Here is a 16,491-nt window from a genome sequence, read left to right as displayed (position 1 = left end):
TTTTGCCTTCAATGACAAACACAAATGGTTGGCTTTAGGCAACAAAAACACGGTTAGGTTTAGGCAACAAGAGGAAGTGGTTGGGTTTCGGAAAAAAGAACAGGGCTTGGCTTTAGAATCCTACGGGATGCGAACACTGCTCTCTCATGTGAAAGTTGGTGCTTGTTGGACCCATCCACCACCCCTCACATCCGCCCCATTCACACTTTGCCAGCCTTAACTTTTGTTCTTGTCCCACTGCGTTTCCCCCTGACGCCACCGGGCGCCGTTAAACTACAATGGCAACCCGCTGCGTATCATGTCGACATTAAAGGATGCCTTTTTTCATTATTTTCTGATACCGAAAGTCACTGCCCAAACACCAGATTTTGACAACTTTGCAGTGAGACTTTCCTCTACAGCTCAGCCATGGAGGACGCCAATAATGTTTACATCTTGTATTGCCATCAGCACGAGCCTCTTGTCCATGAGTAGTTGCACTCTACCCTCTGCATGGTGATGCGGTTGGGAGATGTAGTCTGTCGAAAGAAAATAGTTCCTACATGAAACTGCTCACAACAAGGTCTGTGGATTATCTTGAGTAACTGGGTCATGATTTCTGGAAAGAGACATTACTGTTGAGTTTTTTGTTTTGGCACTTTGAGCACCACAAGCTGAGTGGTATCCAGTTCCATAATGCTGGAAAGAAGTCAGACATCTCTACAGCCGATAACTCGAACACTTGGCAACTCACACCAAAACAATCTAGACTGATAAATAGCACTACAGGTAGGAGAAAACATGTATTTTTGATTTTGGAGTGAACTGTCCTTTTAAAAGTAGTCTGGAGTGTGGATCTGGTGCACAACTGGTGTCACTCAAGCTGACCAATCAGAACAACTTTTGATACAACTTTCTGGTTGTTCATTGAAGTACACTTTATTTTCAGTATGAGACAACAACAACAAATCAACATGCAAGTCTCCCTATCTCTACATCATGTTATACAAATAATGATTCTTTAGTTACAAAATATATAAATATTTAAGACCATATGTACAGAACATTTACATTACTCCATCCATTACTTTATTAGGTTTATTACTATATATACATTTAACAGGTATTATTCTTTAATATTCTCATAATTATAGTTTGCATTATTATTGTTAGTGATAATATTATTAATATTATTATTATAATTCTTAATTATCTAAGGGTAACTCTCAAAAAACAAAGCATGTTGCAGAAGAGAAAACGGGACCATACCTGACGTTACTGTGCCTGAATGGTCAAGGAGCAGAGGCTGTCCGGGCCGGCGCTCTGTCCTTGGTAAAGCATGGAGAGCTGGCTATGTAGAGCACAAAGTTCAACAGACTATTTGTACAAGGTGATAACGGGGCTAGCGAGCCAACACTATATTCCAGCAGCATTTGGATTCCACTGAGGTAAACAATGACATAGCTTGGAATCTAGCACGTAACTTTCACTATCCCAACACAATTTCTGGTTTGTCCACATAGAATAAGTTTTACTGCCCAGGGCTTGGATCACTGAGCTGCGACATCAACAGTCACATCGCTGCGGGTTTGACCAGTTTTACTTCCCTTTTTTCAGACTGTAAAGGAATTGTTCAGTCTCTCTGTAAACATGGATTCACGCACAGACACGCACATACATCGGGTTATTTACCTTGACCACGGTATATTTAGTAGTCAAATTCATCAGTGCATCCTGGTACCATCAGGAGTTGATCTCCATCATTGTAAACATTTCTGTTGTGTAAGCCAGCTGAGCTTCCTCTTATGATTAGATCATTCTGTGTAGGTGTACACAAACACTACCCGGTGTAGAGTTGTGTAAGCTCACAAGCACAGAAAATAGGCCTTTTCTCTGTTCAACCCCAACACACACTCACATATACACACACATACACGTACACACTTTTCACTCTCGCTGTCATCTGTCTCACTCTCACCTTCCCACTCCCTCTGTTCCACCTCTCTGTTGCTTTAACCGTCTCCTTACCTCTCTTTCTCTCATCTCTTTCACTCCCCTGCTCATCCCTAACCATCTCTTTGCTCTATATCTAAGAAATTATGCAGTTTTTGCTCTTCCTCCTCTGGCGGGTGTGCAGCTGGCCATGAATCGGTCCGTGCAGAGGTCCATGATGGCCAGCTATCCCAGAGGGGCTGTAGCGATGGCGCAGCTCCTCGTTGTTGATGTAGCAAAGCTGCACGGGCCGAGGGATGGGTTCACCCAGGAAATAGCCCTCGTCTCCCTCGGACTCGGAGGAAGAGGAGCAGCTGGAGCACCAGGGGTCAGCAGCCTCCATGTAGCCATCGCCCCAGCATGGCCCACCCAGCCCCACAGGTTGCCAGCCAGCATTCTGCAGGGTGAGATCAGAGGTGGTGCGGGGGCAGGGCCGGTGGGGCTGCTGTCTGTAACCACCAGGATCCAGACCAAACAACTCCCGATTAGCGCTACCAGAGGGGAAGCGATCATAATCCTCCTGGACGCGGCGGTAGGGTAGCTCTACCAATTGAGCAGGCCGGTCCGCCACCAGGTGCAGGGCATTGTCAGAGCGGGAGCGGCGAGAGCGTTTGTGGTGGCGCCCACTGCGGTGCTGGCCATTACCATGGTTCCCACGGTGGTGTTTGCGGCGTCTTGGTTGTGGCTGCTGTTGCTGTGACACGGATTCCTGCGCGCTGATGCGTCGGCGGGGCATTCTGTCGCTCATAGGAGCCATCCGCAGGTTTCCACTGCTGCCCATCACCCCGACGCGACCTTTGCTGTCGAAGCCCAGCGGCTGCGGGCCATCCCAGTACTGCAGAGGGTAGCCAACTCTCAGTGGAGTGTACATGTTATTGTTGTAGGGGCGAGAAGAGGACAGCGACTCTGTGCTGTGAAACTGGACTGAGGAGCTGAGGGTGCCCATGTTGCTCTTTTCAGACACATTCACGCCCGAGTCCTTGCTCAGGTCAGGCATGGAGAACCTGGACAAATGCTCCTGACGCTTAGTGACCCCATCCAGAGAGTTGCCTGCTAAAATAAAAATAAAGCACATGTCAGATTTTCACTGCATTTGGTAATATATATTTTATTGTACCACACTGTGTCATTTACATCACTGTACCTGTCGCATTGGACATAGTGAGGGAGTCCATGGATCCACGAGGAGTCTGCTCTAGAGGAGTGAGGGGCTCATTGAAGCTCATGGCATTGATGGGATTCCTCCTGGTCAGCGGGGGTCTGCTGTCTCTCTGGAATCCGTGCAGGCTGATGCTCCTCTTGTCGGAGAAGCCCTGGTTCTGGCTAGACATCTCATTGAAGCTCATCTGGGTGCGTAGCTTGTTGGGCCTGAACTCATCCTGGCTGTGGTGGGTCCAGTTTTCATTAAAGGAGTGGCCCCTCAGAGCAGCCATAGGGGTCCTCTTGGCGTTGCCTTGTTCCTTCCCCCAGGAATCAGGCCTCTTCCCTCCGTTGGCAGCAGTCTGAGCGTTTGCGTTGGGGTTGTAGCCCTGCCTCGGGTTACACTGACCCAGCAAATGTATGGGTGCTGGTGTGGGGGAGGGCTCCCTCTGGGGGCCCTCATAGGCAGCAGGGACGTAGGGGTCATCCCGGCTCATCCACACCTGGTTAAGGCTCGGGGCACGGCTCGGAGTGCGGCTGGGCGTGCGGTTTGGCGTCCTGCTTGGGGTCTGGCTAGATGAGAGGCTTAAGCGGTCCATCTGAACAGAGAGGGGATCGATTTCAGCAGACAGACGGTCGGGCATGGGTGGAGGAGCTGACTGGCGGCCCTCAGAACTCCGCCGCTCCTGCTCAGCATTCCTGCGCTCCTTTTTGCCAATCTTGGTGCTGTGACGGGATTCACGGGAACGGGCACTTTGGAAGGCTGAGTCTGAGGAGTCGGATTCATCTGGATCCTGATTGGTTCAAATAAAAGGGATTAATACAGTTACTGAATGTCTCCTTCAAAACATATATAAATAGGTCATATATTTGGTCACCCACCTGTCCAGCGCTGCAGGACCGTGAGCAAAATATCTGCCCCTGCTTTGGCAGGAAAGGGCGGCCCAGCAGGGAGCGCTTGCAACGGGCGCAGCAAAAACACTCCTCAGTTGCATGCCAGTGCTGCCCATCATATGTCATCTGGCCTTGATCAATACCTTTTGATAAGATGGGAAAAACATACCATAAGCAGGTTTATTAGTTAATACACACGGGGTCCAGCATTAGCTGCTTAACAAAGGTAATGTGATGGCAGCTTTCGCCAGTACTACTGTAAAAATGTTATTCTACAAAGTCTGAGCCGCTAATGAACACAACCCACAGTCTCATTTTAGCCATTAGCCAGTAGGTTAAGCTCATTTTTGTCAGAATTGCCACTTAGTGCTGAAATGGAGTGAAAAAAGAGCTTTTTTTTCCTCCTAAAGGAAAACATTTGTGATTCTGTGCCCATACATGATCGCTCGATTTGTGATGGTGCGAATACATTTCACCAGCCCTGCTCTCCAGCAAGTGGAAGTAATCATCTTTCACAGCTCCCATCTGGATACAACATGGGAGCATCCTCTGAAACACACTCTTTCACTGTTACTGGAGCTTGGGATGATAATAACTATCCACATCTCACTGCACTGACTCCGCCTCTCCACAGCTGTGGCATGGCTCACAGAGCTGATAACACCCACACTTACAATAAATGGCTGTTTTTTTCCAGGATGTTAGTGTTAGAAAATCATGTCCGTATGTTTTTGTAACGGTTCATACATGTTGGCGGATTCAAAGCAGCAATTAAACATGTGCTGTACCTATGTGCTCTCCACAGGCGTCACAGTACTCTGCGTAAAGGGACTCGAAGCAGTTGCAGCAGTGTGGCCTTCCGTCCTTCATGATGTAGCGCTGGCCGCCGAGGGTGGTCTCACACTCGTAGCAGCAGAAGTGCTTCATGTGCCAGTGCCTGCCCTCTGCCTCAGTGCATTCATCAGCAAAGATTATCTGCATGACAAAGACATCACACTCATCAGCTAGGATATTCATCACAGAGATTACATGAAAATTTGAGCTGGTTTTGAAGCAGTTTTACACCTGTTTGCAGAGATGAATTTAATGTTGCTGAAGAAGAAAAATAATCTAGTGTAGTGCTGATGTTTGAGTCCCTCAGGGCACCATCTGTGGCCCATTGTTATCTTCATAATATTTTGTATCACCCCTAGGACAGTGGTTCTTATCCTTTTTGCCCTATGACACCTTAAGATGAAGCAATGTCTTCTTGTAAACCCATCGTCACATGTTGCAAGTAACTTTTCCCCCTCTCTGATTGTTTCATTTTGATAATTTTAAAGACTAGACAGAAAAACTAAGCAGTATTTTATGGACAACAACAGTTTTTTCTTCTTTTTTATTCCCCTCATAACCCATCAGAGTTCCCCCTTGGTGAGGTCCCAATATATCTCTAGGATACGCCATCCAAAAGAAAAACCATTGGGTTTCCAGTTAATCTAATAAAATCCCTCCTAAATGTCTTTTATGACCTTTAAACTGGATGTAAGATTTGAAACTATTTCCAGAATTATTGTTTCTATAATAACTGCTCAATATATTTCAACACCAGCTAACGAAAGCCCTGAGAGGCAAGGTTAAAGGAAAAAAATGTCGGCAACGTTGTTTATGACACATACATAGGATATTGGCCAACAATGCTCATAAAAAAAATCACCTTGCTTTTCAGAGCTGACAGAAATCTTGACATCACACCAGACAAATGCGTGAGTACAGAATAATTTACCAAACAAACAAAAATCTGACAATTCATATGAATAAAAGTAGACCCCTGGAATACTGCATATTGCTATACCTTAAAGGGACAGACACACCAACATTCAAAATACCTGCTGTTTATTAATCTAGATTTTTTTGGGTGTGAGTTGCCGAGTATTAGGGATATCGGCCATAGAGATGCCTGTCTTCTCTCCAATATAATGAAACAAGATGGCCCTCAGCTTGAGGTACCTGTGTTGTGCTAGCTTAGCTAACACGAATGAGCTAGCTTATGTTACAGCCCAGCCAAGGAGGGCACCATTCATTTTACATCTGTCGCTTTCACAAGCAAGCGCCTCTCGTCCATGAGTAGATGCACTCCTCCTTCTGTGTGGTGATACAGTTGGCAGGTGTAGTTCAGTAGAAAGAAAATAGTTCCTACATGAAACTGCTCAAAACAAAGTCTGTGGATTATCTTGAGTAACTGTGTCATTATTTCTGGAAAGACACATTGCTGTTGAGTTTTTCAAATTTATTTTTTGGTGCTTTCAGCACCACAAGCTGAGTGCCATCTGGTTCCATTGTATTAGCGAGAATGCAGACATCTCCATAGCCGATATCTCCAAAACTCGGCAACTCACACCAAAACAATCTAGATTAATAAAGAGCACTACAGGTAAGAGGTAAAATATGTATTTTTTTTATTTTAGGGTGAACTGTCTCTTTAAGTAAACAAACCTTAGCAGACTTTAATTAGTGCCGAGTACTGTGGCCAATGTTATTATTATTGTTATCTCAGGCCAGCTTGCCGCACATTACGGTGAGAAAACAAGAAGACTTTCTGAGACATGGCAAGAATACCGAGACATCTTTTCTCTCCAGACCAGTTTTAACCACGTCCAAGTCTCTGAGCTATGAACCATTCAGCCATTTCCAACCCTGAAGGGCTCCAGGCCCAGACAGGCGCACCTCATCACAGGCGCAGCAGCGGGGTTTCAGCCTCTCGGCATGGTGCCGGCCACAGAGGATTTTGCCATCCTGGTAGAAGTAGATGAGATCCACCAACAGTTCCTCACACATGCTGCAGACAAAGCAATGAGGGTGCCAGCATTTTCCATGACCGGCCCTCGCAGCAAAAACCACAATGTCCCCTCCATTTATCTGACCACCACACTGTAGGAAAGGAAAGGAAAGGAAAGGAAAGGAAATCAGATGAGAGGAAAAGAGGGCAGAGGGAATAAAAGGAAAGGAGATGAGAGGAAAAGAGGATTGAGGGGATAAAAGGAAAGGAGATGAGAGGAAACATCAGAAAAAGAAAGTAAAGGAGATGAGAGGAGAGGAAAGGAAAGGAAGGAAAGGAGACAAGAGGAGAGGTATAAAAGGTAAGGCATAAAGTAGGGGTAGGAGAAGAGGCAGAGAAAAAGTTGAATACACACTGTGAGATGTGGAGATGGAGGGTGAGAAGATGACACTTAAAATAACTGATCTTTTCAAGATTGAAATGTTTTCTACTTGATATCTCTTTCATCTATCTGATCAAAAGAAAGCCCAGTCGAGCAAAACCCAGGAGTATAATTTGAAAATTGGGCTGAATTATACAGATAGGACAGAAAATTAAACTTCTTTAGACACAAGCTTTAAAAGTTGTCGGCTTGCTTGTGGATATCTTCAGGGAGTGAGACGGAGGACAAAATACCAGTTGTTGATTTTTACCTTGTCGCAGATTGCCCCGGTGATGGTGAGAGGGAACGGACGCACGCTTCCTCTGCCCAAGTTGTCCTTCTTCCGTTGGTTGCTGAAGAGCTTCAGCTCTCGCTTCTCTTCCTCGTCCAGTGAGTTACAGTAACGCACCTGAACAACACGGTTCATCATCAGGCATTGGCATAAGCACTAAAATGCTTATGTAAGTCAAAACAACAAAGATGAACATTTGCTGTTAAAAAAATGTTTTACCTCGTTGTCATGTGGTGGCAACTGGTGAAGCAGTTGTTTGATGCGATATTTCTCTCCAGGGCTGTTGATGTAAGGGACCTTCTCTTCTGGTAAGGAGTTATAATACTGATGGACCTGAAATAAACAGGATATTCAAACATTAAACCTGCATTCACTGGGTGTGTTTCCATCCACCTGTTTTTATGTGCAATTTCAATTTGCACATAATAGTTTGAAGAAAGGTATTCGATCATCCAACTGTCTTAGATGCAGGTGCGTGGGAAAATATCACTTCAGGTTTTTTTCCAATGTTTTTCTTGTTTCCTTGCTCTTTCGTTTGTGGGATATGTGTCATATGGTGCACAGGCTGTTTTCAATTATTGAGAAACACACCCACAGCTGATTAACTCCCCCACACCTGTGCCCACCTGAAAAATGGGTGGGGCCGTTTCTATTTAAGCTCAGTGTTGGATATAATGGTGTTGAACACTCTTGATGAAGGTCCAGGAGGACTGAAATGTTACTAATAAATTGTGAAGCTGAGCAAGAGCAGGGTGCGAGATTTTCTGTTCAAAGACTCACTTTGCACATGTTTGGGGGAGGTGGAAAAGTTGGTGTATCAATAAAAGGTCAGTCCAACTAAGAGCAATGGAAGCAGAGTCATTAAATAAATGATGATGTACAGAAATCACGACTCAAGTGTCACTCAAGCCCCTGCTCCACTGGAGAGATGAAAAATGGCGGCAGATGAAAACAACAGGTTCTGTATGTGTGAACCAGAACTCGTCCACTCTCTTGTCTAGTGTGCTCTTCATTATCATACATCAACTGTTTTCCTTCGTTTGAGGTTTGACTGGCGCTCTTTGACTTCCGTCTTGTTGTGCATTTGTCTCCTTCAGTTGTATAATGGCACCTGACAGGAGACACAGTGACGCCTACTGCTTAGCTAATACTTGCATAACAGTAGAGGATGAAAAAGGTCATAATTTTGGCAATATCTGACATGCCGATATGTAACAACTCATTTGACTGATAAGCAATACGATGTCGATATATCACCTTTTTTACCTCCTTAATTTTACGACCTGGTCTCACCCCGAAGCAGTCGAAATCCGGCTTTTGGGCAGTGACCTGCGGCGTCAGACACTGACAAAAGCCGTCCTTAAGCGTTGCCATTATAGTTCAGGTGGGAGGGGTGGTGGATGGGTCCAACAAACACCGAATTTCATTCGAGAGAGTGGTGCTCGTGTCCCGTAAGATTCTAAAGTCAAACCCTGCTTTTGTTGCCTAAACCCAACCATGTGCGTTAGTTGTTGGAGGAAAAAAAACGTTGTTGTTGTACCGACATAGTGCGTTTATTTTGAAAGAAACTGTACGTAAATGGTAAATTCCCTGTGACAATGGAAGTGTGTTTTGAAAGAAGACAATGCGTGTAACAGGCAGAACTTGACACTGTGTCCCAGAACATCTACACCAATGCACTCATGTCACAATTCAAACAGGATCAAAAAATAATTTGTCACTTGCTGTTAACTACTGAACATATTTTTTCCGAAATAAGGTCAATGAGCTGAAAGGTGCTCACAAAGACAGTGTTTACGTACAAATATCCATGTGATCCATTATTGATATAGAAATATTGCTCACAGTCACTTTACATATGATAAAAATCTGACTCACACGGTGGTAACTGAGTCACACTGTGTCCATTAGAGTTAAAGGTAAGCTATTCTACATCTGTTTGATTTTCATTATTAAACATTATTTCATTATTTCATGGTGACAAACCCACCTAAATGAATCTGAAATGACTTTGAGATGAATTTACCATGGTCTTCATGCCAATAGAATTTGTTTTTGCTTCGCCCTCCACCATCCCTGCCCTTGGAAATTAGCGTCTGAGATTCAAAGTGTGTGGCACAATCAGCACTGCGCTGCTGCTGCTGCTGCTGCTGCTGCTGCTGCTGCTGCAGACGCAACCTTGAACAGCATCAGGTGCTTTAAATTTTCAACAGCTAATATTCAGATTGCTGAAAGGAAATCTCCATGCCCGTATAGCAATTAGAATTCACAACGCAGTAGGGCTCGGTATCCGCGGCCTGAACCTCCTTTTGTATTTGCGTGTTAGCGGGTGAAATGGAGAAAACCTTGATTGGTGTTTGAGAAGTAAACACTCAAAGAAAGGAAAGCAATCTTGTCACTTGTCTCTGATTTTCAGCAAAACAGCCTTTGACACAAAGTGGTCTAGTGTTCAGCGCAGTGTAAAGATCTATTTTGCTGAGGTTGTTGTGATCCAATTTACATAATCAGGGGGGTGGAGAGCGGGAGGGAAGGGAAGTGCGTCTCTGAGTGCTGCCCCTCAGATTCTCCATAACCCACCCACTTGTTTTAGTCTACGCTGAGGAGGGTGACACCGAGCCTTATGACGGGTTCGCAAGTTAGGGTCGTTTTAAGTGAGGAACTTTTCTCCAGAATCTGCCTCTTGAGATGAGAAGAGCTTAGACAGGATCAGGTAAGATTTAAAGGACAGGTATAAGTATATAGCTGATTATCCATACTTCATCTTTCTTTGTTGACTATCAGATGGCAAAACCCCATTAAAACTTTCCTTAATAGCTTCTCTGTGTTTTGAGCTTAAACCACAGACTGTATAAAATAATGGATGAGCTACTGTGACGTCACCATTGTGGACTCCCGTTTTGAAGGGACCATATTTGGGCGAAAGGCTGGTGCTGTGGAGAAGCGAGAGTTGGAGTTGACTGAGGAGTCGAGAACACTATCGGGCAGACAGCCTGTCACTAAGTTGCCCACCTTTAATTATGTATAACTTTAAGCCTTAATAACATTTAAACAGGTGAGTTATGGAAAAATTCAACTTCGTCCAGTCATCATGGATGTTGAAATTAGCTATAGAGATAAAAACTGTCTTTTGAACCAGGCTGTAAACATGTTTATTTCTGGTGTAAAGAGTGTCTGAGGGGATTGTCTGGCTTCTGGAGCCAGCCTCAAGTGGCCGTTCAAAGAACTGCAGGTTTTGGCACTTCTGTGTCAGTTTCATTTTTCAGCTCCAGAGGTTGCTGCTTGGCTCAAACTTACGTAGAGCTGTGAGAAATTATAATTTTCATCACTGAATAATCAATTATTTGTTCCTGGTCTGGTGAAACTGTCCACTGCAATTTTCCAGAGCCCAAGGTGATGTCTTAATATTGCTTATTTTGTTCAACCAACAGACCAAAATCTAAAGGTTTCCAATTTACTATCATAGGAGATGGAGTAAACCAGCAAGTATTCAGATTTGAGAAGGTGGAACTTGTGATTTTGTTTTGTTTTTAGAGGTATACGATGCAGGATTTTCCTAAAAAGAAAAAAAAAAACAATGTGCAGGTAAAAGAAGTCCCTCTCAGAGGTGTGCGGTGGTGTATTTATCTGCAGAGACTCTGCCCTCTGCCTGTATTTTCTTATTGTGTTTCACCCCCAGACAAAAACAGCACACAGGTGAGGTTGGAACTTCATAAAAAAAATGACTGACCAGGTAGCAGCAGCACACATCCAAGAGGAAGCTATGTAAATCGTGGACACAGTGCCAAAAAATTTGAATATAGCAAATCGCCAAGGAGGCACAGCTTGTTCTGAAATGAGAGTGAATCTGGAGTAGACTTTTTTAGTGACGAGCACTGAAGATGACAATGAAGAGCGATGAAGAGTTGGCCTGTTTTTTCTTGGACAGGAAAGTGCCAGTGGTTAGCTCAGTTAGCTTGCAAAAGTTTTTTTTTTTACAACAAAGGTAACACTCCTACATTAGTACAGTCGCTTGCAGTGTATGTACCAAGCAGAAATCTCTGGGGCTGAACAGTGAAGCCAATGCAGAAGTGTCAAAAACTGCAGTTCCTAAAGTGGCCACTGGGGGCTAGCTCCAAAAGTGAATCAGTTTCCATAGACCCCCATGTTAAAATGCTCAACTTTACAGCAGAAATAACATGTTTATAGCCTAGTGCAAACGACAGTTTTGGCCTTTATAGCTAATTTCCCCTTCATGACAACTGTATGGCAGGTAAATTCTCATTTAACCCACCTGTTTACATTTTATTAAAGGTTTAAAGTTATGCATATTTAAGGTCGGGGCCACTTGAGTGACAGACTGTCTGTAAAGCGTCGCTGCAGTCTTTAAGATCCACCCCTTGCTCCTCCACAGCTCCAAGCTCTCATCCAAATATGGTCACTTCTGGCTCCAAAAAAACCAAGATGGCAACGGCTGAAATGCCAAACTTGAGCCTTCAAAACAGGAGTCCACAAAGCAGTGGGTGACATCATGTAGCTACGTCCATTATTTTATACAGTCTAGTATTTTTTCATAACAACAAATGTGACGTTGCCACAATTGTAACTTGCTGTGTACTTACAAGCACGTTTGACTGTTTACAAACAGTAACTGACAATTCCTGCGTAGTATATCTTTGACGATAATCGCTTATCAAAATTTTACAGTTTCAGCTCTGTTTCAAGTTATGGGAAGCTTTATCTCACCAAATCCAATATTCGAAAGCTCTAAAAATAACTCTAATAGGCACCAGGTACTATTGTTTTCAATGATGAAGGATAAAGAAGAAAATATACAGTATAATTTAGATAACCTTAAGTAACTAATACAGCTGGTATCTACTGGAGGTTGTGTCCGAGAGGGTCAGCGGTGAACGGTTCAGCCAGGCACAGTCAGCCACAAATTAACCTTATTGTCACAGAAAATTTAGTCAAGTAGTCGATGTTGAGTCCTGACAGCTGAATGAACTCTACCCATTGAAGTAATGATTTCCTTTTGCAAGACTAAATGCAATTCACATTAATGACATTGTGCGGAGAGAAACTCGAAGTGACAGGCTTAAAATTCATTACATTCAAGTGCATTTAAAAAAAGCAACAGGCGGCCACAATTGCCTGCACCCCCTGTTGGAGGAGAGAGACTGCAGCCTCTTTCAGCATCCTGTCAAGATGGCTGACTGGAGGAAATGACTGTTATCAGCCCAGCCTGTCATGTGTTAACAGAGCCGTAGGAGTGCTGACCTTACTAAATAAAGACAGCAGTGTTTAGACCCAATATAGCCGAACAGAACTCTGTTCATCTCATGTCAGAACCGACGGTAACAAGGCACAAAACTAAAAAATGACGAGGAATTATCTTCCTTTGGATGTGCACAATTGATTACATTAGCTTGGTCATGCGTGCAATTAAAAGGCATTTAAACTGCAAATGAGTACAGACAGGGAATTGTGAAACCTGGATGCATAAACACGGTGCCACACATTTCCAATTAGATTCATCCAAACATTCACTGACTCAAATTACTTCCATTCCTCTGGGTTTAAATTTGCAAGGAAACACAAACTACATAACAAATTGAGGCTTAGCATAACAAATTCAATAAATGGAAAATATGATAACAATTCTAAAGTGACACATTTCTGTCATAGTTTTAGAGAGATGTCATAATCATCTATTTCATGATGATTAGGTGAAGTGCTCATTGCTTTATGTGAACTGGGACTCCACATAACCCTACACGTTTGAATATATAAAAGGTTGATAAATACATAATTGCATATTTTTATGACATTTGCTTTATTCATGTGTTCCTCAGACAAAGCAATCAGCTAATCAGTCTGTGGTTCCTCTTTATGATGTCGGTTCTGGTTGTCATTCTGCCATCTGACTGTGAACTCGGTTCCTACACAGTGTCAGCTTTAACACTGACAGCTGAAAAATGTCCTTACAGTTATTCTTCCACGAAACCCCTGACAGCTCAGTGATTTGTGTGTCACCCCTGCCCTCCTCCTCTTCCTCCTCCTCCACTGAACAGACTAAAACACCATGAAGGGGATTTAAAAACAATAATGATACATTGTCTTGTTTTCAGATCAGTGAATGTTCTATCTTGGAATTATTAAAAAAAACCCACCACGGATACTTTATCGTCCGAATAATTTAATTTTTCTGACTGATTCGGTTGGATTAGATACAGTCTGGCAACGCCGGACAAAAATAAGCATTAGCTAATGAAGCACTCAGCAGTGACGGCGAAGAGGCGTGTGTGATGATTGCTGGAGCTTGTTTACCTGCTCAGGACTGAGGCCGGGGGGAACCCAGGCATATTCTTCCAGTGCACATCCAGAGTCATCATCAGAGGTGGAGTTCCTCTGGAAGTCGTACATCAGCTTGGTGATGGTCTTCTCCATCTCCAGAGACATGGCTGTCACAACATGCTCCTCTACACAGACCGCTTCAGTGGATACAGGTATTCCTGTTGAGGAAAACAGTGTGGGAAGGAGGCAGAGAGGAATATTCAAATTGAAAGAGACACAGGTAACATTTTATTTGCTCTGGCAGATGCGTCTGGTCCCCGTCGTTTTCAGACAGATTTCCAGCCTCAGATGGGCCGGACCAATCACAACCAATTTATCTAAGACGGGGTATGTTTCAAACAACAACTGACAACTTGAAGAAGCTTTGCTTTTCATACAAAATGTTAGATGTCATTTTTGGCTCTTGCACCCTTATACCAGGGGTCATTTTTGGCGTGATCCACCTTAATAATAATAATAATAATAATAATAATAAATCAATTTTATATAGCGCCTTTCAAGAAACCCAAGGTCGCTTCACAATTGCTAACAACCACAAAATCACACAGACAACCACAAAATCACATGACATGAACAAACAGAAAACACAACTAGCTGGCGAAAGCCAGCAGGAAAAGGTGCCTCTTTAGCTGAGATTTAAAAGAGTCCAGAGTTGGTGCCTGGCGAATCTCCAGCGGAAGCGAGTTCCAGAGGGTGGGTGCTGCCACACTGAAGGCCCTGCTCCCAAAGGTTTGCCTTCTAGTACGAGGAATTGAAAGGAGGCCCAAGTCCGCAGATCGCAGGTTCCGGGACGGGTGGTGAACATGAAGGAGGTCTGTTAAATACTGAGGGGCAAGGGTGTGCAGAGATTTGTAGGTGAGCAGGAGAAGTTTGAAGGTGATCCGGAACTTAACAGGAAGCCAGTGCAGTTGTTTGAGAGTGGGGGTGATGTGCTGCCAAGGTTTAGTGCGAGTGAGAACCCTGGCAGCTGAGTTTTGAACATGTTGGAGTCTGCCAAGAGTTTTATTGGTGACCCCGTACAGAACGGCATTACAATAATCCAGACGTGAGGTGATGAAGGCGTGTATTAGAGTCTCAGCAACAGAGTCGGGGAGTGAAGGTCGGAGTCTGGAGATGTTCCTGAGGTGGAAAAAAGCTGATTTGGTGACGGATTTGATGTGTGTGTCGTAAGAAAGAGTGGAATCCAAGGTGACACCCAGGTTGCACCTTACTGTCCCTCTGGCTAGTTCTTACTGCCTTTGTTGGTTGGGTTTCAGCCAAGAGGAGTGAGATGGGTTAAGGTTAGGGTAAGAATGTCATGGTAAGAAAATCAGAAAACGGCGACATATTGATGCTACATCATCACAGCTCATCTCTGCACACCGTAGTCAGTTTACATTTGTCTGTTGCTCAGTGCTACGTCACATGTTTCATTGCTCTGATTGGTTAGGTCTGTCCAGTTACGTCCAGAGGCATTTTGGTCTGTGGCCTTAGAAGTAAAAAATGAGCTATGAGGTTCCAGACTAACTCGTGATTGCAATTTGGTCTAAAATTTCAGGGCGGCATGGTGCTGTCACCATTGGTTTTCTCAGGGTACTCCAGCTTCCTCCCACAGTCCAAAGACATGCAGGTTAAGTGGTGACTCTAAATTGCCCATAGGTGTGAATGTGAGCATGAATGGTTGTCTGTCTCTTTTGTCAGTCCTGTGATAGTCTGGTGACCTGTCCAGTGTGCCCTGCCTCTCGCGAAATGTCAGCTGGGATAGGCTTCAACCCCCCTGTGACCCCTTCAAGGATAAGTGGTTACGGAAAATGAATGAATGAATCTAGTGTGTCAGGCTGGTAGCAAAATGAGCAAAGAATAAAACAAAAATGTGAGGTAGAAAGTATTCCAGTCTGTATGTAAAACTTGCAGATTTCGATTCACCAGTGGAAAAAATTAGGTGCACCAAGGCTTTTGAAACGTACATTAAAACAAGAAAACCAGACTGACGTCAGCATGCTAACATGCTTCCTATTTTAACGTGTTAACATGCTGAGTAGCATCAGACATTAAGTACAGCTGAGGCTGATGGAAATGTCATAAATTTATCTGGTCATAGGAAGTATGGGGGAAAAAAATACATTTTGATGTGATGATTGTGCTACATGAAAAGTTTAGCCATCACCAAAGTTGCTTTAATTTATCCCGAGGGTATTTATAAATGTCTTGCCCAAATTTCATGACATTTCATCTGATAGTTGTCGAGACACGTCTCACAAAACCATCACTTGAGTCATTAAGATTCATCCTCTGGGAACCATGAATATCTGTAGATATGTTTGTGCTGATCCACTGGGTAAATATTTAACTGGATAGGTAACAAAAGAAAAAAATCTGACCTGCTGGTGGCACGACAGGCAACGCCACGGGATCACCAAAGTCACTAGCATTCATCCTTTGGCAACCATGAATGTTTGTGCAAAAATATCACGACAATCCTCCCTATCGAAGTCTAGAAATGTCAGTCTGGACCGAAGTGGTGGACTGACCACCACTCCTAGAGCCACAGCAGCATTACTGATTCATATCTGTAAAATCACAGTACTTTATATAACAAAAACAATCTACACAAACAATGCAGTGCTAAAACATCATTATCAGCAGACGCCGCTGAATCTGCATTCACTGCTTTACTTGAATGAATAGATAAGAGATCAGTTC

The 16,491-nt window shown here is 43.8% G+C and overlaps 1 protein-coding gene across 1 annotated transcript in view; it reads right to left on the bottom strand.

Annotated features, from left to right (window-relative positions):
• Positions 1-16,491, bottom strand: part of LOC126403403 (prickle-like protein 2) — a 62,106-nt gene that overhangs the window by 2,268 nt on the left and 43,347 nt on the right. Inside the window, exons 2-10 of the mRNA XM_050066045.1 lie at positions 13,783-13,967; positions 7,696-7,809; positions 7,456-7,593; positions 6,712-6,915; positions 4,794-4,980; positions 3,994-4,148; positions 3,116-3,905; positions 1,672-3,024; positions 1,249-1,330 (exon numbers count right to left, since the gene is read on the bottom strand). Of these exons, the coding sequence (XP_049922002.1) occupies positions 2,069-3,024; positions 3,116-3,905; positions 3,994-4,148; positions 4,794-4,980; positions 6,712-6,915; positions 7,456-7,593; positions 7,696-7,809; positions 13,783-13,914 (2,676 nt within the window). The 5' untranslated portion in view covers positions 13,915-13,967 and the 3' untranslated portion in view covers positions 1,249-1,330; positions 1,672-2,068. The remainder of the gene's footprint in view (positions 1-1,248; positions 1,331-1,671; positions 3,025-3,115; positions 3,906-3,993; positions 4,149-4,793; positions 4,981-6,711; positions 6,916-7,455; positions 7,594-7,695; positions 7,810-13,782; positions 13,968-16,491) is intronic.

Source organism: Epinephelus moara, chromosome 16 (genome assembly GCF_006386435.1).
Source record: "Epinephelus moara isolate mb chromosome 16, YSFRI_EMoa_1.0, whole genome shotgun sequence".
In the NCBI taxonomy this organism is placed as follows: Eukaryota; Metazoa; Chordata; class Actinopteri; order Perciformes; family Serranidae; genus Epinephelus; species Epinephelus moara.
Note: the sequence above shows the minus strand (reverse complement) of the source record. Positions and strands in the feature narration are given on the sequence as shown.